At 44.3% G+C, this 27,791-nt stretch overlaps 1 protein-coding gene across 1 annotated transcript; it reads right to left on the bottom strand.

The window, feature by feature from the left end:
- Nucleotides 1–687: 687 nt before the first annotated feature.
- On the bottom strand, nt 688–27,216 carry LOC106602764 (spermine oxidase). Its single transcript, XM_014195606.2, has 7 exons — nt 26,966–27,216; nt 19,432–19,666; nt 18,117–18,343; nt 7,759–7,932; nt 4,961–5,711; nt 2,570–2,730; nt 688–1,253 (listed from the first exon to the last, which is right to left on the bottom strand). Exons 2-7 carry the CDS (start codon nt 19,637–19,639, stop codon nt 1,104–1,106), a joined length of 1,671 nt encoding a protein of 556 aa, XP_014051081.1. The 5' UTR covers nt 19,640–19,666; nt 26,966–27,216; the 3' UTR covers nt 688–1,103.
- Between the last annotated feature and the right edge of the window lie 575 nt (nt 27,217–27,791).

Raw genomic sequence — 27,791 nt, 5'->3', positions numbered from 1 at the left:
AACAAAATAGCTACACAGACCTTTTATTTCAGTATTTGCACTGTCTCTATGCACACTCACAGGGCCCTACACACTCACACACACTGTCACCACAACACACACACACATAAACACTCACTCCATCATTTGCTCACTCACGCACAATATGCACATTTATACTGACTCTACACACCCACTCACATGTAAGCTGCTGCTACTCTGGTTGATCTAATAATATCCTGTTGCCTAGTCTCCTTACCCCTATACATATCTACCTCCATCACTCCAGTATCCCTGCACATTGTAAATATGCTATTGGAACTGAAGCAGTTTTGTTGCATTGCATCCCTCAGATCTAGTTCTGCTAACTGAGCCAATATTTCTTTGCAACGGTAAATACCTGATGTAGCACGCACAACAACACGTCGTTTCATTTCACACACAAGGAAAGAACAAACACACATAATAACACATCTGAGAGGTGTGAAGACTTTGACTGAGGCTCCACTGCCATCTGCTACCTTGGCACAGTTACACAGTGTGCTTCAGTGTCTTCGTCTATGATTGGTCGAGTTAAGGAACACAGTGTCTTCGTCTATGATTGGTCGTGTTTCAAGGAACACAGTGTCAGCGTCTGCCAATGTCTGTCCTCGACAGGAACCGTCTGGGACATATTCAAATGGTATTACAATTAAACATGACCGTATCTCACATTAATATACAAGTTTATTAATCCTTGCCATCATTTTTTGTTTGTTTTCAATAACATGACATTAAATAAAGAAGGCACTTACAAAAAACAGTTAAATTATAGACGTGTTATTATATAAACATTAACTTATCAATTTTTTATTTAAACAACAGATTGATGGACAAGAGATGACGGCACCCTTTGCAGCCTTTTTACAGTACATCTCATATAAGTGGTCAAATCTACCACGCTCTCCCTCTATGTATCTCTACAATACAGTAAAAACTGTATTCATCATTATCATCATTTTAATTGTTAATGCCCCTACTATGCTTTCACATGCATAACTTAATCTAAAAAAACGTAAAATATAGAAAGAATAAAACACAAGTTGTTTATTTTTTATCACTAGTCAGTGGTTCATTAGTCATTTTTACATGTTAGGCTTTGTGGTTTCTTTGTGCAAGTCCTGGTACAGCTCTGTAAGACGAGTGGCCTCTCTCTGTCCCGACAGCAATGCACCATGGGTAGTGGAATAGTATTTCCGGTGGGTGGCTTCCCCGGCGAATAACACCTGTAGAGGCTGAGAGGGTAAAGAGGAGAGGAGAGGAAGGGCGAGGAGAGAGGTTGGAAAAAGGAGAGGATAACGAGGCATACAGAAGAATACAATAGAGAAGGAGATATGTGGATAGAGAGGGCAGAGATAGAGAAGAGAGGAGGGGCGAGAAGAAAAAAAAAGACAAGACCTTAACAAATCAGTGAATGTCGTCATGACCCAACATATGTTATGCATACTCTATTACTGCCGCATATGTTATGCATACTCTATGGGCCGCATCCCAAATGGCCCCCTATACTCTACACAGGGCTCTAGTCAAAGGTAGTGCACTATGGTCCCAAAAGTAGTGCACTATATAGGGAATAGTGAGCCATTTAGATGCAGCCATGAGGAGCTATTTTAGTCTCTGTCTATATGTAAGAAGGCTGCTTGTGACGATCTGTCACTCTTTTGACGGGAGGGGGATTTCTCGAAGGTCACGCTGCTCCTTTAGCAGTCTTTAAATGGACACACACACACACACACACACACACACACACACACACACACACACACACACACACACACACACACACACACACACACACACACACACACACACACACACACACACACACACACACACACACACACACACACACACACAGACTAAGATAAGGACACATGCGTCAGGTTTCAGGGGCTAAGGTGGTGGCCAAGGCCCATGATTCATAATCGATCCAACACTGTGACTGTCACATCCCTTACTGCCTTATTAGGTGGCATAGTGATGAAACAGGCACATTGACAACATGCTACAAGTTCCTCTCGTGGCTGGAAACAAGCATCACGCCTACAGAGACCAATGAAAGTAAATACATTCTCATTACGCTGTCATTAACATACTATACCACAAACACCACTTAGTCATTGGGGAAGGCTTTTCACGACCCAGCTGATACACTACATCCAGTCTGGGTTCAAATACATGCATATTTAAGTATGTGTTATTTAAATACTTCTTTTCTGTTGGAGTGATTTCAAATAATGTGGCCAAATTTTTAAGTATTTGCAAATAACTTCCTATAAATATACAGAACTATTTTTCAAATAGCCCTAGGACCAAACAGACCTGGGTTAAAATGCATGCAGTATTTAAATATTTGTATACTTAAAAGTATTTTCAAATACAAGCCAATACTTCCCAAGTGTATTTTCAAATGCATTCCAATATTCAACTACTTGCATTTTCAAAGAAAAAATGTCAAAATACTTACTTTGAAATTTCTTTAAAATTTATTGAAATACCCTAAATAGTATTTGAACCCAAGTCTGCATCCAGATCCAGATGCTGTTCTTACCGGAGCCTTGGTGCTCTTGGTGTAAGGCAGGGGCATGGCTAGCTTCTCCACGTCACCCCCACTGGAGCCCACCCGGGTGAAGGAGTAGGAGCCCCGGATGTAAGGGTTACTGCCCCACGATGAGCGCAGGATCCGCCTCGGCTTAGGAATGTTGGGGTTCCCTGAACGAGGGAGAGAAGGAGGAAGAGGGAGGAACAGTGAGGTGGATGGTGAGTGCGGTCAGTCCAATAAAAACCCTTTGGATGGACACTGAAACATCAACATCAACATCCACCCACACCAACACACTCTCTCACACACACAGGCACACACACAACTCTTCCGCAGGTGGAAATAAGCCATTGAAAGTTTCCTAAGGTAATGGCGATGCATGGTGAGTGATCCTCCACCCATCTAACATAGGTGATCCTCCAACACATCCAATCCAATCTCCTGTATCGGTACTAATCAGCTACGGTCCCTCTTAGAGACCATACACACTCTAGTCTATCTGTAATGAATCTGCTTCGTAGGGGATTAAACCGAAGTGACCTACATCAGGGGAGTGTGTCAGTGTGTGGGTTAATGAGTTTCCGTGTGGGGGGGGGGGGTACTCCCTACGGAAGTAAACAATGTGAGGGCAGGCAGCGAGTATTGCTCAGAGCGGAAGACAGGGTTTATGGTTGATTGTGTCCGTTGGCTTGGCTGTATAGGGAGGAGTAACTGTAAAGCCCTAGTGAGGCGTGTGTGTGTGTCCAGGAAAGCCTCTGACGTCGTCATTAAGTGATGGTAACCGGGTCGGTGACATACGCTAAGCTTAGACTTGACTCTCCTATGATCCGTTTGTCAGCTAACTGGCTTGACCAGAGGATAACTTAGTCCTTGAAGGAGGACAACAGTCACTTACTGTCAGCCACAATACTGAGCTTTGTCCACCCATGAGATGGGATGCATCCCAAATGGCAACCTCTCAAATTCGCTAGCTAGCTAACCAACAACTGTGACGACGTACTTAAGAGACAACAAGTGCTCATTGTGAAAATGTATTTACGTTTTCAATAAACACTGGAGACAAAATATAGATTACGTGTTGTCAACATTCAAAGCCAACCCTGTCTGTTCTGCTTCATAGTTGCGCACGCGTCGGTTTTGCTTCTAAACAACCAACCCGTCTACAGCGTAATAGTGACCCTGTCAAAAGTCTTTAATGTTCGTTCCACACACACCTTCATCTAAACTATTTAAACCAGGACTTCGTTCTTATATCCCTTAACCTATTTTCTCTGTCAACAGGAAAAAGACTGACGCAATACAGAGCCACAAGGCTAATCTCTATCAATAGTAATTATTTGCTTCACGGTGTAGGGCAGCCCAAAGACAACTGTGTGCGTGTTGTCTACACTATCATTTACAGTGTTTTCCAGGGAGCGGGAACCTTAATATGGCCTTAACGTAAGAGAGCAATTTTTTCTGTCTCATGTCGAATCGAACAATTGATTTTCTGTCAGGTTCTCTCTTAAAAAAGACCCATGAGTCTCGACCACAGTTGCAGCCATTTTCAATTTGCTGTGTTTCTTTTCGTCACCATTACTCTTAATAGGGGGCTGTTCATGGGTGAAAGACAACTTGATACAGTCGAGCAGCTATGGCAGTGACTCACTCATCTCTTCTGTGAGAATATTGCCTGTATGTCTGGGATGCAGACCCACAGGCAACTCCTTTAACAACTTTGTGGGATTAGCATTTCTTCATCCAATCCTTACTCCACCTATTAAGAGCACAGTGACTAAAACTGACCCTGGGCCAGTTGTTATGGGATGCACATGTATTCAACACCATCACTCTGCCAGACGTCTATGTGACTCATTCAGCATCAGCCCCCCAAACCCCCTTCTGGGAAAGGCGATATACCTCAAGGCTCAGAATGATGATGTCATTTCCTGTATTTAATGTATACCTAGAGGCCCACTAGGGCTGAATAAGTGGAATGACTCTTCAATGGGTCACCGTGACTCACTGGGAGCACAGTATTGTTGCACTCATTCAGCCCTCAAGGTTACAGTGTGCTCGTAACAGTGTGTGTGGTGTGTGTGTTAAAAGTATTCCTTCCCTATACTGATGAGTTGAAGCACTGAGCATGATTCATACTCAGTGAGGGAATGCTGATGATGGCCTATCTCAGTGAGTTATTTAAGGTCAGTGGTCCTCACTCCATCAAGAACACATGATTTGATTCATCAACGAAGACCTTGAGTAGCTGAAATCTAGTTAGTGCTAGACTTGTCTAAAAGCTGCGGCTCGATTCAGAAAACTCCCATTGCTACTGTATATCACTCACTCACACACAGACACACAAAGTCAACGGACGCACGTCAATGTCACAATGACAAACACACAGACATGCACACTGACCTGTGAAGCGTCGCAGCAGCTTGGTGCAGGTCTCGGCCACCGTCTCGTCGTCGCAGCGCTCCATGAGCAGTGCCTCCTGGCCACAGATCCAGCCGCTCAGCATGTGGCCGTAGCGCTCAGGCGGGTACAGCACGTCAAATGAGCAGATCTTACGGTACCACAGCTCCTCGGGGTAGACCGGCTGCTCCAGCTGCGCCTCGTCCTCCCACACAAACTGGATGCTGTTGCACTCGGGGCTCCAAAAGGGATCAGAGAACTCCAGGAAAATCTTGTCAGTGGTGCTGATGCCGAGCTTCTCGATGGCGAGGACTTTGTCCTCAGGCAACGAGGGTGAGAAGAGCGCCTCATGGCGGTTCTTGAGGACGCCGAGTGAGGCGGTTACGATCACGTGGTCGGCTGGGAGCGACTCGAGGTCCTCGCACTCTACGCTGATGGGGTACGCGTGACCCGGATTGGGGTTGGGCTCACCATGGCAACGTTGGTCGTCGTTATGGTCGCCGTCGTCGTGCCGATTGTTGTTGTCGCCGTGAGCGATCTCCTCCTGTTGCTGGGCGGAGAAATTCCAGTGGACGCGGCGGACGGGTTTCCCCAGGCGCATCATGCGGGACGGAATGTCCTGCGCCAAAAGGTCCACGATCTTCATGAAGCCTCCCGGGATGACGTGGTGGGCCCCTGGGATCTCCGTCCACTCGCCGAACTCACTCAGCGAGACCTCATCCATGCTGGGGGACGAGCTCTCACAACTCTCCACCTGAAGGACAACACACATACAAACAAACAAAGTTAGTTTGACTCAGATCAAATTGAGCTCCTTTATTAGCTGCTCTAACAACTCTCCACCTCTTTCCAATCAATCAATCAACTCATCAATCAAGCAATCAGTCAAATGTATTGAAGCTCTTTTTAATAACTCAGCCTAGAAGCCCAGAGAGCAAGTAGCAGAACAGTGGATGGAAGAAACCTAAAGAGGAACCAGACGATGGCTGTATCATATAGAAACACAGACAAATACGTCTGTTCAATTCTGGTCAAATGTATCTACTTTCTTTCAAGTAGATTTATTTTCTGTTACTCTTTGATTGGCTAAAACTCCTTATTGAATTGAGGCCAAATTAACCACCTCTATCAAAGTGCTACTTAATCCTAGTTGAATTGCCTATTTATTGGCCATTACATCTTATTAAACTTTCGTTGGGTTATCACTTTTTGGCTCAAGTCTTCGAACCCAATAGTTTGTTTACCTAACTAGAGCCTCAACGACAGACCCTAACATTTCCCCTGAGGAAAAGTCTTAAAACATGGCCTTGGCTGCCACTAAAGGAAACTTTGGACATAAGTGGCACATTACTCCCTACATAGTGCATAGGGTTTTGGTCAATGGTAGTGCACTACATTGGTAATAAGGTGCCATTTGGGATGTAGCCCTAATAACTGAGTGCTGGTGAACCAGGAAATGAATTGAATAAATACACAAACATAATAAGGCTTGCAATAGCTACATTTCCTGAGGTAAACTGTTGTTGTCGTCCTCATCTTTCTCTTTCCTGGATGCCCTGTACCACAGTTGGCTCTACGCGTAATAAAGGGCTTCCATTTTGTTGTCCGCTGTGTTTCTATTTCATTAGCAAACTGACCTTTAAGTGATCAACACTAAATTGAATCCAATGAGTTATTGGGTATAATTACAAGGAGCAAGGATCACCGATGGAGCAATAACATTACCAAGCTAAATTAAACTATTGCTAACATAAACAAGATAATGTAGCTAAAGCTAACATTAGCCAGAGTTTCAGGGAAAGGGGGATACCTACAGTTGTACAACTGAATGCATTCAACTAAAATGTGTCTTCCGCATTTAAGGTGCGGGGGGCTGCCATAATCGACATCCACGTCTTCAGCGCCTGGGGGTTAACTCACGCCATTTGCACACACTGTATATCGACTTTCTTTTTTTTCTCCATTGTGTTATTGACTTGTACGCTTGTTTATTCCATGTGTAACTCTGTTGTTGTTTGTGTCGCACTGCTTTGCTTTATCTTGGCCAGGTCGCAGTTGTAAATGAGAACTTGTTCTCAACTAGCTTACCTGGTTAAATAAAGGTGAAATAAAAAATACATTTTAAAAAACTGCCTTGTTCAGGGGCAGAACGACAGATTTGTACCTCGTCAGCTCGGGGATTCGATCCAGCAACCTTTCGGTTACTGGCCCAACGCCGTAACCACTAGGCTACCTGCCGCCCTATTTGCACTTGATTTCCTGTCCTGCTTGTTCAGTTGAGTCATAAAGCATGCCATAAACTCTTGTATTGTGTGAGACTTGCGTGAGAGTGCAAGTCTAAATCTAGCAGGAGCATCACATGCTCAGTCATTTATCTGCGTATAAAGAACAGGCTTGAACCAGAACTGTGCGAGAGGTCAAGGAGGTGCACCAATTCTCTCCAGAGATGAGTGATTCAGAATACAGCACTGTTGATTTAATATGGAAAAATAGAAAGTACTGCCTTCCGTAACGACTTTTAAAATGAGTTTTCTTGGAACACATCGAGCAATCTTACATACCGAGAAGGAAACGTTAATGGATTTGCATAATGTTTGCGTAGTTAATGCATTCCAATCATTAACTAGAGCTCTAGCATCTTTTATAGTCTCTCAGAAGGACCCTCCCCCTTACACATTCACCCCCATCCCTACACACACCCTACACACACCCTACACACACACACACACACACACACACACACACACACACACACACACACACACACACACACACACACACACACACACACACACACACACCTTGAGGTACTGCTGGAGCATGGACAGCTTGAGTCTCTTGGTGCTCTCCGAGTCGTCGGGGTCCAGCGTGATCTTCTTCCGCACCACGTCCCTCGTGAACACCCCAACGCTGTTCTGGCTTTCAGCACACACAGGCTTCCCATTCTGGAAAAACTCCTGAGTCAGCTCGTATACCTGGGGAGGAGAGGAGAGGGGTAGAGCGGATGGCAAGAGGGGGGAGAAATGTGAGTTTGATGGCCATGGTATAAGCAGTAATGAATGTGCAGAGGGTCAGCATCCCAAATGGCACCATTTCCCCTTTATAGTGCACTACTTTTGACCATGGCAATTAGGGCACTGGTCAAAGGTAGTGCACTATATAGGGAATAGGGTGCCATTTGGGACGTAGGCAGGGTTGGTCTGGGTACCAGTCTGTTTTCATTCTGGTTCTACACTGGACAATCCAGAGTTTCATTGGCATAGACAGGCAGTATTTTGCTACTACTTCATCCAACAGCCAAGCAATCCAAAATATGCATAGAGTGTTCCTGCTACAACAGAGTCTATAACAGAGTCTGAACATTCAGAATCTACTGGGGTGCTTCTAAAACTTTAAAAGGGGCAATCTGTAAGGTGATCGCTTCGTTGTTGTTTGAATGCCAAATTTGCCCTTTAAAAGGGTGCCGCCAGGTGAGAATGTATGACATCCTTTAACGCCTTGGCATGACTGCAAGGGAGGGTGGAACTTAGTACATTATTCAACAACGGATTGTTTTACATTATTCCACACTTTCTTCCAAGGCCTGTGACTTCTACAGTACAGGATATAAAGCAACATGCATGACAGAACTTCTTTATCCAAAGCACACACACCTCTTTTAGAAGGAACTGCCCACTCATTGTACTAAAGGGAGAGTATCATTGTGGAGGTCACACAGTGAAGGGGGTAGCACTATTTCCATTGGTATTTACTAGGAAACTATGTTGTTTTAATTCATACTTTCTGGTACTTAGTTACAACAATTTAACACAATTGGTAATGACCTGGTACCAAATGGTGCCTGTTTTAAAAACAAACAAGTAATTCATAGATTATTACTGTGCACCATTTCACATGTAATTAATCACTGAAAATACCTGGGATGACGCCAAATGGCACCCTATTCCATATTTAGTGCACTACTTTTGACCTATACGGGTCTGGTCAATAGTACTACAGTATAGGCAATATGGTTCCATTTGGGATACAGACATTTCACGTGTAATTTCTCAGTAAATACCTGGGATGATGCCAAATGGCTCCCTATTCCATATTCAGTGCACTACTTTTGACCCATACGGCTCTGGTCAAAAGTACTACAGTATAGGCAATATGGTTGCATTTGGGATACAGCCATTTCTGTGCCGTCAAAAAGGGTGCAACCGTGAAGGTGTCTTATCTAATGAAGTGAAACGGTGAGCTGAACAAAGAGGGTGGAGGGAACTGGAGCTGAGCCGTCAGTCACGAGACTGGTGATCGCCCGGGGGCCATTCCAAGGGAGTGCCGGGTTACAACAGGTAAACACCACTGGCACTGGGAAATAATATCTATGGTAGGCTACCGTAAAGTAGCCAAAAGGAATCCGCCTATTCAGTAGCCTGGGGGTTTTCTGCCCATGTATGAGGGTGATGGGGTAGGCTACCACAGAATATCTTTAGTTGACACAGGAACAAACATGTGACATGAGTCATGCCATGTCTTGAAGCCAAAGGCATCCACCTATTCCGTAATCTGTGTGGGTGATGAGATTCTACCAAGGTATGAGAGTGTTGTAACCACATAATTGTGTGCAATAATAATAATAATAATAATAATAAAAAAAAATTTTTTTCAAGGACACTTTTCAAGGACCCAAAGTCACGGTTGATACAGTATAAATACATATGTGTCATGTAGGGGTGTGAACGTTTAAACGTTAAAAGTTTAAATAAAATTGGGATCCTTAAATTAAACTATGAAACAGAAGGCATGTGTTGGAACTTGGTAACAGCTTCTTTTTATAACAAAATAAATAAATAAATATCCCAACTGTCACGGCTGTTGTCGGTGAATGAGGACCAAAACCCAGCAGGTACGTGAATGCTCATCTTGATTTTTAATTATCTTTCAAAACGAACATACAAAATAACAAAAACACGAACGATCAACAAAAACAGTCTGGTAAGGCACAAGGCGAAACACAGAACAATCACCCACAAATCACACATACAAACACACCCTAATATATGGAACTCTCAATCAAAGGCAGATAGACAACACCTGCCTTCAACTGAGAGTCCCAACCCCAATCAACCAAACATAGAAACACACAACCTAGACTAACCATAGAATACTAAACATAAACCAAAACCCGGAATTACTAAATCAAACACCCTTTACACAAAACACACCACCCCGAACCACATAAAACAAATACCCCCTGCCACGCCCTGACCAAACTACAAAACAATTAACCTTATATACTGGCCAGGACGTGACAGTACCCCCCCCTTAAAGGTGCTACCCCAGAAGCACCTTAACAAAAAATAATCCCAAGCAACACCAACAAAAAGTCCCCTTTTCTAAAGGGAGGGAAGGGAGGGTGGCTGCCGTCAACGACGGCACTGTGCTACACCCCCCTCCCCAACCCACCTATTTCTGGAGGTGGCTCTGGCTCCGGCCGTTCCAGGCTGTCGGGCCACTCTGGCATCGCCGGGGGGCAGTCGGGGCAGTCTGGCAATTCGGGACAGTCTGGGCAGTCTGGCAATTCGGGACAGTCTGGGCAGTCTGGCAATTCGGGACAGTCTGGGCAGTCTGGCAATTCGGGACAGTCTGGGCAGTCTGGCAATTCGGGACAGTCTGGGCAGTCTGGCAATTCGGGACAGTCTGGGCAGTCTGGCCACTCCGGCAGTTCAGGGCAGTCTGGCCACTCCGGCAGTTCAGGGCAGTCTGGCCACTCCGGCAGTTCAGGGCAGTCTGGCCACTCCGGCAGTTCAGGGCAGTCTGGCCACTCCGGCAGTTCAGCGCAGTCTGGCCACTCCGGCAGTTCAGCGCAGTCTGGCCACTCCGGCAGTTCAGCGCAGTCTGGCCACTCCGGCAGTTCAGCGCAGTCTGGCCACTCCGGCAGTTCAGCGCAGTCTGGCCACTCCGGCAGTTCAGCGCAGTCTGGCCACTCCGGCAGTTCAGCGCAGTCTGGCCACTCCGGCAGTTCAGCGCAGTCTGGCCACTCCGGCAGTTCAGCGCAGTCTGACCACTCCGGCAGTTCAGCGCAGTCTGACCTCTCTGGCGACTGTTGACTGGCGGGCAGCTCTGACGACTGTTGACTGGCGGGCAGCTCTGACGACTGTTGACTGGCGGGCAGCTCTGACGATGACTGTTGACTGGCGGGCAGCTCTGACGATGACTGTTGACTGGCGGGCAGCTCTGACGATGACTGTTGACTGGCGGGCAGCTCTGACGATGACTGTTGACTGGCGGGCAGCTCTGACGATGACTGTTGACTGGCGGGCAGCTCTGACGATGACTGTTGACTGGCGGGCAGCTCTGACGATGACTGTTGACTGGCGGGCAGCTCTGACGATGACTGTTGACTGGCGGGCAGCTCTGACGATGACTGTTGACTGGCGGGCAGCTCTGACGATGACTGTTGACTGGCGGGCAGCTCTGATGAAGACTGTTGACTGGCGAGGCTGGGTTGACGCACTTGTAGCCTGGTGCGTGGTGCTGGTACTGGGCTTACCAGATTATGTACACGCACCTCCAGGCTAGTGCGGGGAGCGGGAACAGGACGAGTCGGACTGGGTTGACGCACTTCCGGGTCCGCACGAGAGACAGGAGCTGGAAACCCAGGGCTATGGAGGCGCACAGCCGGTCTAGATCTTACCTCCTGCACAACCCGCCTTGGCTGGATGGAACTAGTAGCCCTGTACGAGCGGGGTGCTCGTACAGGGCAGACTGGGCTGTGCAGGGGCCTGATGGTAGCCGTGCGTAGAGCGGGAGTTGGGTAGCCTGGTCCTCGGAGGCGTACCGGCGACCAGATGCGCTGCGCAGGCATCCTCCTACCAGGCTGGATGCCCGCTCTAGCACGGCACCTGCGAGGGGCTGGAATAACGCGCACCGGACTGTGCGTGCGTATGGGTGAGATAGTGCGCTCCTCAGCGAAACATAGCGCTCTCCACCCCATACGCTCCTCCATATAACCACGAGTAGCTGGCTTCCGGCTCTTCTTACGCCTAGCCAAACTACCCGTGTGCCCCCCCCCAAAATTTTCTTGGGGGTGCCTCTCGTGCTTCTCCTTCAGCGCGTACTTTGCCTCGTACCACCGCCTCTCTGCCTTGGCTGCCTCAATTTCCCACTGCGGGCGTCGATAATCCCCAGCCTGATGCCAGGGTCCGGCCCCGTCCAGAACTTCCTCCCAAGTCCACTTCTCCCGCCAGTCCAACTCGAACTCCGTCTGCTCCTTCCTCTGCTGCTTGGTCCTTTGGTGGTGGGTGATTCTGTCACGGCTGTTGTCGGTGAATGAGGACCAAAACGCAGCAGGTACGTGAATGCTCATCTTGATTTTTAATTATCTTTCAAAACGAACATACAAAATAACAAAAACACGAACGATCAACAAAAACAGTCTGGTAAGGCACAAGGCGAAACACAGAACAATCACCCACAAATCACACATACAAACACACCCTAATATATGGAACTCTCAATCAAAGGCAGATAGACAACACCTGCCTTCAACTGAGAGTCCCAACCCCAATCAACCAAACATAGAAACACACAACCTAGACTAACCATAGAATACTAAACATAAACCAAAACCCGGAATTACTAAATCAAACACCCTTTACACAAAACACACCACCCCGAACCACATAAAACAAATACCCCCTGCCACGCCCTGACCAAACTACAAAACAATTAACCTTATATACTGGCCAGGACGTGACACCAACCACCAAGACGCACAGTCAGCAAGACGCGCGATGAAATTATGAAAACATAACATTTTTGTCATTTAGTATTTTGCTGCATTACAACCTGCCATTTAAAATTGATTTTTATTTGGATTTCATGTAATGTAGATACACAAAATAGTCCAAATTGGTTAAGTGAAATAAAAAAAAGTACTTGTTTAAAAAAATTCTAAAAAATACAAAACAGAAAAGTAATGCGTGCATATGTATTCACCCCCTTTGCTACAACGCTCCTAAATAAGATCTGGTGCAACCAATTACCTTCGTCACATAATTAGTCACATAATTAGTTAAATAAAGTCCACCTTTGTGCAATCTAAGTGTCACATGATCTCAGTATATATATATATATATATATATATATATATATATATATACACACGCCTGTTCTGAAAGGCCCCAGAGTCTGCAACACAATTAAGCAAGGGGCACCACCAAGCAAGCGGCACCATGAAGACTCAGGAGCTCTCCAAACAGGTCAAGGACAAAGTTGTGGAAAAGTACAGATCAGGGTTGGGTTATAAAAACTTTGAACATCCCAAGGAGAACCATTAAATCCATTATTAAAAAATGGAAAGAATATGGCACCACAACAAACCTGCCAAAAGAGGGCCACACACCAAAACTCGCAGACCAGGCAAGGAGGGCATTAATCAGAGAGGCAACAAAGAGACCAAAGATAACCCTGAAGGAGCTGCAAAGCTCCACAGCGGAGATTGGAGAATCTGTCCATAGGACCACTTTAAGCCGAACACTCCACAGAGCTGGGCTTTACGGAAGAGTGGCAAGAAAAAACCCATTGCTTATAGAAGAAAATAAGCAAACACATTTGGAGTTCACCAAAAAGCATGTGGGAGACTCCCCAAACATATGCAAGAAGGTACCCTGGTCAGATGAGACTAAAATTGAGTTTTTTGGCCATCAAGGAAAATGCTATGTCTGGCACAAACCCAACACCTCTCATCACCCCGAGAACACCATCCCACAGTGAAGCATGGTGGGGATGCTGTGGGGATGTTTTTCATCAGCAGGGACTGGGAAACTGGTCAGAATTGAAGGAATGATGGATGGCGCTAAATACAGGGAAATTCTTGAGGGAAACCTGTTTCAGTCTTCCAGAGATGTGATACTGGGACGGAGGTTCACCTTCCAGCAGGACAATGAGCCTAAGCATACTGCTAAAGCAACACATGAGTGGTTTAAGGGGAAGCATTTAAATGTCTTGGAATGGTCTAGTCAAATCCCAGACCTCAATCCACTTGAGAATCTGTAGTATGACTTAAAGATTGCTGTACACCAGCGGAACTCATCCAACTTGAAGGAGCTGGAGCAGTTTTGCCTTGAAGAATGGGAAAAAATCCCAGTGGCTAGATGTGCCAAGCTTATAGAGACATAACCCAAGAGACTTGCAGCTGTAATTGCTGCAGAAGGTGGCTCTACAATGTATTTACTTTGTAGAGCCATAGTTATGCACGCTAAAGTTTATGCATGCTAAAGTTTTCAGATTTTTTGTATTATTTCTTGTTTGTTTCTCAAGAAAAAATATTTTGCATCTTCAAAGTGGTAGGCATGTTGTGTAAATCAAATGATAAAAACCCCACAAAAATCTATTTTAATTCCAGGTTGTAAGGCAACAAAATTGAAATTTTTCCTAAGGGGGTGAATACTTTCGCAAGCCACTGTATGTTAGTGATATTAAGATTCTAACAACGACAGTGTGTTATATAGACTTATTTAGGAAAAGTCAAGGAAGGAGGGGGCATGACTTAAAAAATGTCAGAGTTGAATATTTTTTTTTATTCATGAGCAGTTCAAATGACTGCTTTAGCTGCCCCAGAGTGAAGTTCACATTCTTTTTCTATGGAATCAGAATGTTTATGTTTATCATTGCTGCACTAAGTTACATTGTAACCACAAAGGTCATGTGATAATATGACATGATATTCGATTGCATAACCTTATCATCGTCTTACCTCCCTGGTGGAACGTTTTGCATACAAAGACCAGGCGTGTGTTCATTAGGCAACAAACGGAAGAAAACAGACTGAAAACAACCTGAAAACTAAATTTTTAAATTCCTTAACAAAACTTAAAAAACATTTTCCGTTGCGTGCCCTAATGAACCCGACCCAGGATGCAGCACACCTTTGTTGACAATATAAAATAGCCTCCAGTTGAAATGGGATCCTCAAGAAACACATTTTCAAAGACAAATAATTGTAAAGCTATTTCTTGTCCATTGCCTCACACTCATGAAACATTAGATCTAAACAGATAGGATTTCTATGTACCTCAAATCCTGATGTGAAACAAAACAACCAAGTCAGCTTCGGAATGCTAATCCTACTGCTTAATTAATTATGCTGGATTCCAGGCAGAGGCAAGGTGGCGATTAGCGCTTAGCGCAGTTGTAATGATACATGGAAGGGATAAGCATTTAGCGCTGCTGTAATGATGCACAGTGGGGGTTAGCCTAATGCATAGCGTAGCTCTGCTGTGTTGATGCTGCTGCTACACTGCAAAGCGATTGGCATCTTGGAAATGGATTATCCAAGGGATTACAGCATAGAGGTATGCAGACTGACACATGAAATCAGGATAAAAGCATTGTTCACACTGTATGTTACAGCTCCCTAATTATTACCTAAGATGGTTAAGTATGAAGATACACTACCGGTCAAAAGTTTTAGAACACCTACTCATTCAAGGGTTTTTCTTTATTGTTACTATTTTATACATTGTAGAATAATAGTGAAGACATCAAAACCACGAAATAACACATATGGAATCATGTAGTAACCAAAAAAGTGTTAAACAAATCTAAATATATTTTATATTTGAGATTCTTCAAATAGCCACCCTTTGCCTTGATGACAGCTTTGTACACTCTTGGCATTCTCTCAACCAACTTCACCTGGAATGCTTTTCCCGCAGTCTTGAAGGAGTTCCCACATATGCTGAGCAGTTGTTTGCTCCTTTTCCTTCACTCCGTGGTCCGACTCATCCCAAACCATCTCAATTTGGTTCAGGTTGGGGGATTGTGGAGACCAGGTCATCTGATGCAGCACTCTATAACTCTTCTTCTTGGTAAAATAGCCCTTAAAGAGCCTGGAGGTGTGTTGGGTCATTGTCCTGTTGAAAAACAAATGAGTCCCACTAAGCCCAGACCAGATGGGATGGCGTATCACCGCAGAATGCTGTTGTAGCCATGCTGGTTAAGTGTGCCTTGGATCCTAAATAAATCACAGACTGTGTCACCAGCAAAGCACCCCCACACCATAACACCTCCTCCTCCATGCTTTATGGTGGGAAATACACATGCGGAAATCATCCGTTTACCCACACCGCGTCTCACAAAGACACGCCGGTTAGCACCAAAAATCTCCAATTTAGACTCCAGACCATAGGACAAAATTCCACAGGTCTAATGTCCATTGCTAATGTTTCTTTGCCCAAGCCAATCTCTTATTATTATTGGTGTCCTTTAGTAGTGGTTTCTTTGCAACAATTAGATCTTGAAGGCCTGATTCACACAGTCTCCTCTGAACAGTTGATGTTGAGATGTGTCTGTTACTTGAACTCTGTGAAGTATTTATTTGGGCTGCAATTTCTGAGGCTGGTAACTCTAATGAACTTATCCTCTGCAACAGAGGTAACTCTGGGTCTTCCATTCCTGTGGCGGTCCTCATGAGAGCCAGTTTCATCATAGCGCTTGATGGTTTTTACGACTGCACTTGAAGAAGTTCTTGAAATTTTCAGGATTGACTGACCTTCATCTCTTAAAGTAATGATGGACTGTCGTTTCGCTTTGCTTATTTGAGCTGTTCTTGCCATAACATAGACTTGGTATTTTACCAAATAGGGGTATCTTCTGTATAGCCCCCTACTTTGTCACAACACAACTGATTGGCTCAAACGCATTAAGAAGGAAAGAAATTCCAGAAATGTACTTTTAAGAAGGCACACCTGTTCATTGAAATGCATTCCAGGTGACTACCACATGAAGCTGGTTGAGAGAATGCCAAGAGTGTGCAAAGCTGTCATCAAGGCAAAGGGTGGCTATTTGAAGAATCTCAAATATAAAATATATTTTGATTTGTTTAACACTTTTTTGATTACTTCATGATTCCATATGTGTTATGTCATAGTTTTGATGTCTTCACTATTATTCTACAATGTTGGAAATTGTAAAAAAATAAAATAAAAATCCTTGAATGAGAAGGTGCCCTAAAAAACTTTTGACCGGTAGTGTATGTAGAAACTGCTTCCCCAATACAAATCTTCAATCACGCTTGTAGGCGATATCATGGAGACTTTGGCTAGCTAAGCTCATGCGCAGAAATACGTTATTGGGTCTAACGGTCGTCTCACGCCGAACTCTGCATGTGCAGGCCGTCAAATCCAAGGCACTCCTTAGACATGAAGTCGTTTTTGACGAAAATGAAAATGTGACGGTTTGTCACTTTCACCATGTTGGAGTATTAACATGTTCAGTTACTTATTGGCTCGAATCTAAGTTGTGCCTTCAGATTACAAGAAAATGAACAACTACGGAAGAATTTCTCACTTCTCTAAATGAACTTCTCAAACCCCAAACCCTGGTCTGCCGAGTGCTTCGCAAGCGTTCTCGGACGTCTCGCAATGTTGCGCCTCTTGGGTTTAGAAACTCTGTTATTACTGTGTAGTTATTCCTGTTCGTACAGTGTGTTCTTAAAGGAATGGGTGCTGCTGTGGAGAATGCTGTGTTGTTAAGGTGGATAATAGAGAAAGTTCTTGTTTATTCAAGTGCCTTGAAATAGTTCCGTAAGCCTTGGGAACAGGTCACCACAAGCTTGATTACGCCTCTTTCTGGCCCACCCAATGCGAATCCTTTAAAAATTGACTTTGGTATTTGTGTTCTTTATTGGTAACTTCGCTGCTTGCAACACTTATGGAACATAACTATTGTGAGAATTACTCAGGGACATAGAGAAAGGGAAATGTGTAGAAAGCGTCCCCCTTTCCTCTGCACAGTGTCTATTTACTCTGATCTGAAGGGTAGTGGGGGGAAGCCAATGTTGCGTGAATAACAACGCTCTGAGGTAGCTGAACAGGGCATGACACGGTTCACTGGACCACTGTAAACAAATTGTGTGTGTGCATGAGTTTCCCTGCACACCTGTACTATACACACCTGTACTATACACACCAGTGCATACGTGCCCCTATGTACATACAGTATCTACATTCAGTCATGGGTGGCTCCCTGTGCACATATCAGTGGTAATCTGGACACACACACACACACACACACACACACACACACACACACACACACACACACACACACACACACACACACACACACACACACACACACACACACACACACACCTCTCTCCCCTCACCTCATTGTAGAGGTCACTGAACTCCTCGACCAGGTCCTTGGGGATCCTGGTACCACTGTTGGTCTGGTAGTGGGCCACGCCGTTCTTGGTGTACAGGCTGATGCGGCCCACGCTGCGCTCGCCGTCCGTGGTGTGCTCCAGCAGCCCGTTGTCCTCCGCCAGGTGGTACACCGGGTTCCCGTTAGCACCATGGATCCAGGTAGCTCCGAGCTCCAAAGTCGTTTGTCCTGGAATAGATGGAGGAGAAGAAGATGAAGAAGAATGTAGTCCTCACTGTAGCTCAGTTGGCGTTTGCAATGCTAGGATAGTGGGTTCGATTCCCGGGACCATACATACAAAATGTACGTTTTGGATAAAAAAAGCATCTGCTAAATGGCATATAAATACATAATACACTTCGTCTCTGTCCCAATATTAAGTAATGTTTTGGCCATGCAAGTAGTGAGGATATTGGGACAAGCTTAGGCTCCGGTCAAAAGTAGTGCAATATATAGGGAATAATGTGTCATATCAGATGCACCTTTGGGGTCACACTTACAAACTTCGGTTTACCCCAAGAACTTGATTGTTTGTGTCAGTTTATTTGGGAATAAGTTGAATGGAATGGAACTTGAATTCAATGAAATAAGCAGAGAAATGAGAACGGGAAGTTGTTGTAATTGAATGGACGTGAAAGGAACTACACTCAATTCAATGAATGTGACTGCAGCCTACTGGACATTATGAGGATGCTACAACCACCTACTCGAGAGGTACTTGTTATTGAAAAGGGCTTCGTAGAGAATGAGGAATAGTGATAAATACGTGGGTTTTTTTATATACTGAATTGAATCCATGTGTGGCAATGGGAGTAATCTAACTTGTTCAGCTCAAAGGGGATTTTACAGGACTATCCACACATCCATCCGAGAGACAAATTCCCCAATCACATTTCACATTTTGAATTGAGAAAGCTTAATTGGGCTTTGCTAAGCACACATTCTGATCCAGTGTTATTTTGGGAAGGCTTTTAGCATTAGCAACTGATAGCCTAGCCCCATAGAGAATAGACGGGGGCACCTTTTGACAGCTAGATGTGAGTGCGGGGGAAACAACCTGATGATTACACACTCACACAGACATGTCGAATGTCTCAGTGAGTGAGGTTTGGAGCTTTCAGCTTACAGAAAATGTTAACTATTTAAGAAACAAACACCCATAGAGTCATAACCCATGAAATTCCAGGGTCTGGTTTAGCGTCATTTCCTCCATGTATTGTTTCTTACTAACGCTTCGTCTGTTTGTAGTGTATAAAGTTCATAGCATCATTTCTTACCGTGCTGAATGCTTTGAACTCTCCCTCCGACGCGGTCTGACGCCTCTAGGACTGTGACATCCGTGAAGCCGCTTTCCAGGAGGCTCTTTGTAGCTGCGAGACCGGCCAAGCCCGCGCCGATCACTACTATTCGAGGCTGTCGACGAGTGCGTAGGTCTCTACTAAGGGGGTCATCAGTGCTGTCTGAAGATATTTCACAACTTTGCATGCCGTCCAAGCTCCTCTTCTAGGGGGTCTGAGGGGAACAGAAACAGAGAAACAAGCCATTAGTTAAAAACAAGTCGATCCTTGTGTGGTCCAGCGGTATAAAGCGCTGACTTTAGAACCCATACCGCTGCCAGCACAGGTTCGAATCCGACTCATTGCTCTCTCATTCGTCCTCACTATCCTGTCTAATAAACATGAATGGAACTACACACAAAAAACAAAGCAAGTCAATTTCCCTCAGGCAAGATGAGGACAGAAAGTATCTTTACACGCATCATTGGGTATTAGTGGGTACTCCATTGAGTGTTCTCAGTTCAAAGTAAAAGCCTCCGTACACAGTACTGTACACAAAACCTCTTTCAGATCAAATTCCCGTTATGACATCAAATCCATTCCGGAAATAGAATTTCATCGCGCTTTCCTAAGTATGCATACTTGGAGTGTGAAAGGGAAACGGGTTCATCATGTTATTAAAACAGTCGCTATTTCAAAAAGGTCTTGCTATTTTGTGGTCTAGCTGTCTAAGCCACTGTCTCTGGATAACATACCTATCCTTGTTAAAACACCTTACCGTTGCATGGCTAAGAAGTAGCTGTGCTGTGTAGTGGGGGCTTATTATATTTAAGCAATAATACCCGAGGAGGTGTGGTACATGGCCAATATACCACGGCTAAGGGCTGTTCTTATGCACAACGCAACGCGGATTGCCTGGACAGAGCCCTTAGCCTTGGTATAAAATGGCCATATACCACAAGCCCCGAGGTGCCTTATTGCTTTTATAAACTGGTTACGTAATTATATCAGTAAAAATACATGTTTTGTCATACCCATTTTTTTTACCTTTATTTAACTAGGCAAGTCAGTTAAGAACAAATTCTTATTTACAATGACGGCTGTCAGCCAATCAGCATCCAGGGCTCGACCACTCAGTTTATAATAACATATAGACAACTGTGTCTGAGGAAACAAAATGCAAAATGGAGCATATTTAAAGCGCATCTCCCTGATCCCATTATACTAATTTAATGTAGTCTCAAAACAAAACACTAAGGGTCCTTAATTGACTGTTTGGGGCGACGGCGTCGCAGGGTTGAAATGTTGAGGTGAAATACGTTTTATTTTATTATTTTCTCACAGACTTCCTTCCACCACTCACTGAAGTAGCATGTGTGTACGCAAGTGAGCTGAGGCCGGGGCCTTGCCAAATGGAAAATAGGCACATTTGACAGAAAGCAGGCAGTGGAAGAAAGGACACAGGAGAAGAGAGAGAAAGAGAGAAAGAGGGGGAGATGGTAAGAAAAAAATAGGAAAGGCAAGAGAGACAAAGAGAAAAAGTACATCTGTGTGTGAAAGAAGAAGAGGGGATGGAAGGATCAAGGAGGAAAATGCATTAGGAAGCAGACTAAACAGAGCAGTAACGTGTTCCATTATCCTCATTTTTCAATTTTTTCCTCCCTGAGCGCACCCCCCTCCCCCTCCCCCTCCTCTTCCTCTGAGAGGTGAGACCATATGCTACCTCCAGTTCCTACATGTGACGCACTCCACTCCCCTCTCCCCCACAAAACCTCCCCGCTCTGTCACCACAGCAACGCTGCTGCACATGGCAATGCTGCGGTACCATACTGAGAAACCGTCTCGCACACACAAGAAAAAGGCGGTTTCTCCCAAACCAGGGTCAAGCGGTCAAACCGGTTAAACCCGTTCAGTGAATCCGTTACCGTCTATTTAGAACTGCAGCTGGGTCTAGGGTATGCTGCTCATCTGAGCTTCCCAAAGGTTTGCTGTTTACTGTTTGAGATGACACCATATTGGTACACAAAGTGCAAGAGGACGGAGCCAAAACAAATCAATTTGAGTACACTTAGTACCACCCAGACCAAAATGTGGATTATAAACTGGGTGGTTTCAGCCCTGAATGCTGATTGGCTGAAAGACGTGGTATGTCAGACCGTATACAACATGTATGACAAAGAAATGTTTTTACTGCTCTAATTACGTTGGTAACCAGTTTATAATAGCAATAAGGCACCTCAGGTGTTTGTGGTATATTGCCAATATACCACGGCTAATGGCTTTATCCAGGCACTCCGCATTGCCATGGTATAATGGACATATACCACACCCCCTCGGTCCTTATTGCTTAATTATATCACATGCTGTTTAGAGACTATGGGAACTAACTCTCTTCACACTATGTACCGTGGGCAAGATGTCTCTTCGAAACTGGTTTCAAACTAGTTGTGTTTCACAAGGCTCGAATACAGTACACAGTGGCTGTGTTTACACAGGCAGCCCAGTTCTGACCTTTTTCTCACTAATTGGTCTTTTGACTAATCAGATCAGCTCTGAAAAAGATCTGCTGTAAAAAGATCTGATGGGATTGGTCAAAAGACCAATTAGAGGAAAAAAGATCAGAATTGGGCTGCCTGTGTAAACGCAGCCTAAACAGCTCAGGAAAGTTAGACACCAACATTTCAGGCACCAACTGCAGTGTGGATCATATTCAAAATGCTGTACAGACTATGGGAACTAATATAGTTCACAGTATATTGCAGAAAGGTTAGATACATTTCAAGCACAAACAGCAGTGATTGCAACACAAGAAGTTCAGAACCTTCTTCCCAGATGTGTTCACCTTTAACCTCACAGCTGTCTGCATCACAAGACTAAGAGTGTTGAGTAGTAGGAAATTATAATAGTAGCGGGCTGAGAAGGAAGCAAAACATGTCTGGACAAGTCCTAGCTGGCTAGACCGTTCAATGAGTCTGTGTGCATCCCAAATGGCACCATATTACCTATATAGTACACCACATAGGGAATAGGGTTGCATTTGGGATGTATCCTCTTTCTGCATCTGTTTCATAGCCCTCAAAGGTCAAAAGTAGTACAATCCTCTGTCTGCATCTATTTCTTCACATTCATTTTTCTGTGATGGCTTCATTGGAATATTCACACGATCCTGAAAAGTGCTGATCATACCTCAACAAACTATCAACAAAGTTGTGGTATTCGTCACAGATGCCGAACGTCTAATATTTAAAAAACATAATCCTGTGAAATGACTTATTATTTCAGAATGGATTCCCATTTGGCATAGCAATGACGGTTTCTACGTATATAAGCCATGTTTATTGCCTGATTTTACCCGGCGAACAGGACCAGCGTTGTGGACTGAATACCGAGGCCAGGAACCTAGTCATACACAGTGTTACACTAACAAGGCCACTACACAGTCTCCAAATTAATAAGATTCTAGGAACAGAGGAACAGCCTTGTGGCCTTGAGGCATAGAACTGAGCAGCAAAGGGGGAAAACCCTCATCAACAAGAATAGAGTGGCTACACACACATACTGTAACATCCCTCTGTTTGAGCAGGCAAAACTAGCTAGCTATGTAAGTGACTCTCTCTACCCTCCCTTCCCATTTTGGAATAAATTAATAGTTTTTCTCTCTCTTTGAGTCAACTACTCACCACATTGTATGCACTGCAGTGCTAGCTAGATGTAGTTTATGCTTTCAGTAGTAGATTAATTATTTGATCCTTTGATTGGGTGGACAACATGTCAGTTCATGCTGCAAGAGCTCTGATAGGTTGGAGGACGTCCTCCGGAAGTCATAAATACTGTTTAAGTCTATTGGAGGGGGTGAAATCCATGAGCCTCCTAGGTTTTGTATTGACGTTAATGTACCCAGAGGAGGACAGAAGCCAGCTGTCCACCGGCTCCACCATGGTGCTACCCTACAGATAGACCTTCATTGCAAAACAGTGTTTTAATAAATTACTTGGCGACATGTGTATATGTTTAGTTTAATCTAAAAAGGATAACGTTTTAAATGTTTCACTATTTTTATTTTATGAATTCACTGAGGAGGATGGTCCTCCCTTGCTCCTCTGAGGAGCCTCCACTGGTGCATACACAGAATCAATCACTCATTCACACACAGCAATAATACTCCCGATAATGACGATCCTAATTATGACAACATTCATCCATTTCTTTGGGATAATAGGCATCCCTGGGTCACCTCACAACTGAAACGATGGTGGAGTTAAGAGTCAGCTGACTAAGTGCCTGCAGGCTGAGGAACAATTCAAATGTATTTTTACTGCTCATGATTTGGTATTTTTCAATCCTTCCTTCTGTCACATATTAACCTATTAATTCTGTGTTATATTAATAATAATTGATGGGTTTTATACAGAGCTTTAGAGGTGAAATGTTAATACACACCAACACACACACTTATGCTTTTCTCATTTGTGGTGCAGCTTGTTTCATGGACCAAAAGAAAAAAAAAGAAGGTTGTTTTAATGTAATTGAATTGAGAGGTAATGGGGGATGAATTGGACCTCTTGCTATGTTCAGGCAGACACATGTAAGATAAGCCACAAGCACACTGAGCACACCGCGGGCCTCTGTGAGGACACACAGCGGGGTGTGATGTCAGCACATCCTTTTTGTAGGTCACCGAGACATTTCCTGTTGAAGGACCCACAGTGGAGCTCGCTCAAGGAGCCCATGGGGCCCACAGCAGAGCAGCACCACAGTTACAGGCAGATAAAGTAAAGAGTTTGTATCTTTTTTGTTATTAGTGTTCCAAGGCAGAGTCCTCAATCTGTGTTAGGGATGCTTCTCATCGAGTGAGAGGAAATCCAGGGAAAAAGATAAAGCAAACACGTTCCCTTTGTTCCTTCCCCACAACACAAGGTGACACATCTAAACCGGAAAAATACCCCTTCTCATCCGTAAGACCACAGTCACTCTATGGAGGCATGTAGCCTAGTGGTTAAGAGTGTTGGGCCAGCGTTGATTAAGGCAGCCCCCCGCACCTCTGACTCAGAGGTTGGGTTAAATATGGAAGACACATTTCGGTTGAACGCATTCAGTGTGCAACTGACTAGGTATCCCCTTTCCCAGAGGCTAGAAGGGCCTGTAACTATGTAATAAATCAGACACAGAGTGTTCCAAATAGTGCACTACTTAGGGCTCTGGTCAAAAGTACTGGAAATAGGGTGCCATTTGGGACAAACTGTTAGTGGGCCCTGGATTCCTTCAGGGATTCTGTAGGAAGATGGCCTTCCTTTCTGATTGTAATAACAGAAAAGCCTGCTCATGATATATGCTTCTCCAAAGCTTTATTCCTGCATCCACATTTACTTGTGAAGCAATATGGGATTTGTATGCAAGCACTACTATAAATCACTGGGTAAAATGGCAATACGCACATTCAGCCTTACTTTCTGAATCACAGGAGAGTAAAAAGGTATTGAATGTCCTAGGATGGTGTATTTAGTGTATTGCATATACAGTAAAGCTGCCTAGTACTATTACAGTAATACTATGGTTTTACTACAAAACAGCAATAACATTTGCAGAGAAAGGATCACAGAATTGGGCTGCTGTTTCCCAGGTCACATACACTCTCTGTCACACACACGTGTGCATGTACACACACACACACACGTGTGTATGTACACACACACACCCTCTCTCCCTCCCCGGACCAAGACATAGAGCCGCTGTGATTCCATTATCCCTGGCTGGTTAACGCACTCACCACATGTCACCACTCCTCTCTCTCTAGTCATGCCGCAGAATGCAGATTAACGGGGGCTGGACCGGGGTGAGGAACTCTACAGTGTGTGACCTAGAAATGAGCAACCTAGCCTACATTTGACTGACATTGCTCGAGGTTGCTCTTTCCAGGGGCAGGCCAGGGCATAAAAAGGGACTGTAAGGTTAAAAAGAAGTCTGCCTGTCATTTGTTGAGTTGTAAGGCCACCCCCACCCTATTCCTTCCAAATATCGGCCTTCCTAAAACACACACACACCCTTCCTCCATCCAATTCCTCACCGTCTGCACTTCAGTCCACTCCACAGCTGCTTTCATGCCATATCCGACAACCCTGGAACATCTCTGGTCTGGATCAAACCCCTAGTGCGCACTACAGTGCTTGCTAGTGTGGCAACATGACGTCTCACTTCCTCAAGACCGCAGACATCAAAAAGGACAAGAGCGCTCTAGCCTTGGGGGCCCGGGTCCAGTGCCAGACAGGCCCCAGAAATTCCACACCTCTCTCCCAGCTCCGGTGTTCCAGAGCTGGGATGCTAGGGCTAGGGGAGGGCCTCTGGCTGGCAGTGCTAGAACTGATGCTCGGGTGTCATCCACCCTGGAGCCGTATAAACAGGCGTGCGGTGCCCCTAGGACAAGAGTGGTAATGCCAAAGGTAAGCCGCAGTTAAAAGGGTACTGCCCGGAAGGGGAACAGGTTGGAATGCGGTCGGGTGGTGCACAATGGACAGTAGTGCCTTTTGAAAAGGTTGAAAACAAAGAGCGATGATTCTGAATGGTGAAGATATGTGGATACCCCCTGACAGCATTGAGTCCAGACAGATCATATTCTTTACTTTACGTAACGATAAACCTTGACTTATTTTGTAGAACAAGGGTATTACACCTTTAGGCAATGTACATATGCTGGTAATTATTCATGCATAAACTAGTGGAATTTCGCAAGAACAGCTGTAATGATTTTTTTCCATCTATTTTCTTATTCCTTGGGTTACAGATAAGGGACTGGGATTTAATCAAATTACAATAACATTGTAAAACAAGCTAATTGAATAAAATTATATTCCATCCCATTCATATTCTATTCATATAATATGAAATTAAGAGAGGGACGAATAATACAGGCAAGATAGAGACGGAAAGAGGGAGAAAATGTAATTGAAGTTGTCAAGTTTATTTTGCTGACCACAGAGAAAGTAGCGTTGAGTTCCAGACAGGCTACGCACGGCTGTGTGTATCTCATCCTCTGCCACGTAATAGTCAAAGTAGCAACACAGACCACCAGACCACAGTTTGAAACAAAGAAGAACGACTAGTTCTTCTTCTGTGAGATATCCTGATTCACTGAAACCATTCAATGGGGAGAAATATCTAGTCAAAACGGAATAGAAAATACAACAGTATACACATTTTACACAGAATTAAACTTAGGCTATTGCAATCATGTTTTGAACATCCAACAGCATAATTTTACAAAGCGATGTAAACAATCGAATTAGGATCATTTACATTGTATTTTATTGGCTACCTATTTTTTGTAGCCTAATATGGCACATAATTCAACACTAGGCATAAATATACTTGCCTACAACAAGTACACACCGTAGCCTACTGACAGCTGCAGCTCAGCTGTTTACTTCTTTGCTATCCACAATGTTGATGAATATTATAACCATGACTGGACTGCGACGAATGGCGTTTTACATGTTTTACCTTCTAGGAAACAAGCTTGATTTCAGGAGGCGCTCATTACCTGACTCCGTTAGTCTTCAGTTTTAAACGTGAGAATTCTCCTCTTCTCCTTTGTGTTTTCCTCGTACCCGGCTCCGCTTTGTATTTATATGTGCCTTGAAACCAGAAGCAGCCAGTTCCATGTTGCCGCTGCCTCCCCGCTTAAAGGAGCAGTACAATCAAAAACGTGATTTACCCAATATTTCCACAATATGAGATCGAAATAACATTCTGAAAATGCACTTTTAGTTTAACAGCTTTTGGGGAGAAAAAAATGCCTAGAATTTCAGCCTGTTCAGGTGGGATAGAGTTTTGGTCCTTGCTATTCGGGATCCTTGGGACTTCCCTTCCCCAATTGAAGTTGACATTAACAATGGTTACTGTAAGGGTTAAGATTAGGGTTGGGTAAGGGTTATGGTTAAGGTATGGGTTAAGGTTAAGGTTAGGGTACGGATGTCCCAAGGATCCAGAATAGCACTGATCATGTTTTTTTTTTTTTTGCCTAGACCATAACATCACAATCTGATTATTTTAACCAATCACCAGTCATCTTTTATTTGCATAATATGTATCCTCTTACTTTGAAGTGGTATGGGGTATGCTCTAGTCTAGACAGTCTAGACAATCCTGCCTACCAATCAGGGCTATATATATATATATATTTGCAACTATATTGTTTTTATTTTTGTTTGTTTAACATTTATTTAACTAGGCAAGTCAGTTAAGAACAAATTCTTATTTACAATGACGGCCTAGGAACAGTGGGTTAATTGCCTTGTTCAGGGGCAGAACGACAGATTTTTACCTTGTCAGCTCTGGGATTTAATCTAGCAACCTTTCGGTTACTG

The sequence above is a fragment of the Salmo salar genome, chromosome ssa04 (assembly GCF_905237065.1).
Source record: "Salmo salar chromosome ssa04, Ssal_v3.1, whole genome shotgun sequence".
NCBI lineage: Eukaryota > Metazoa > Chordata > Actinopteri > Salmoniformes > Salmonidae > Salmo > Salmo salar.
The sequence above is the reverse complement of the archived record's forward strand: the minus strand, read 5'-3'. Positions and strand labels throughout refer to the sequence as shown.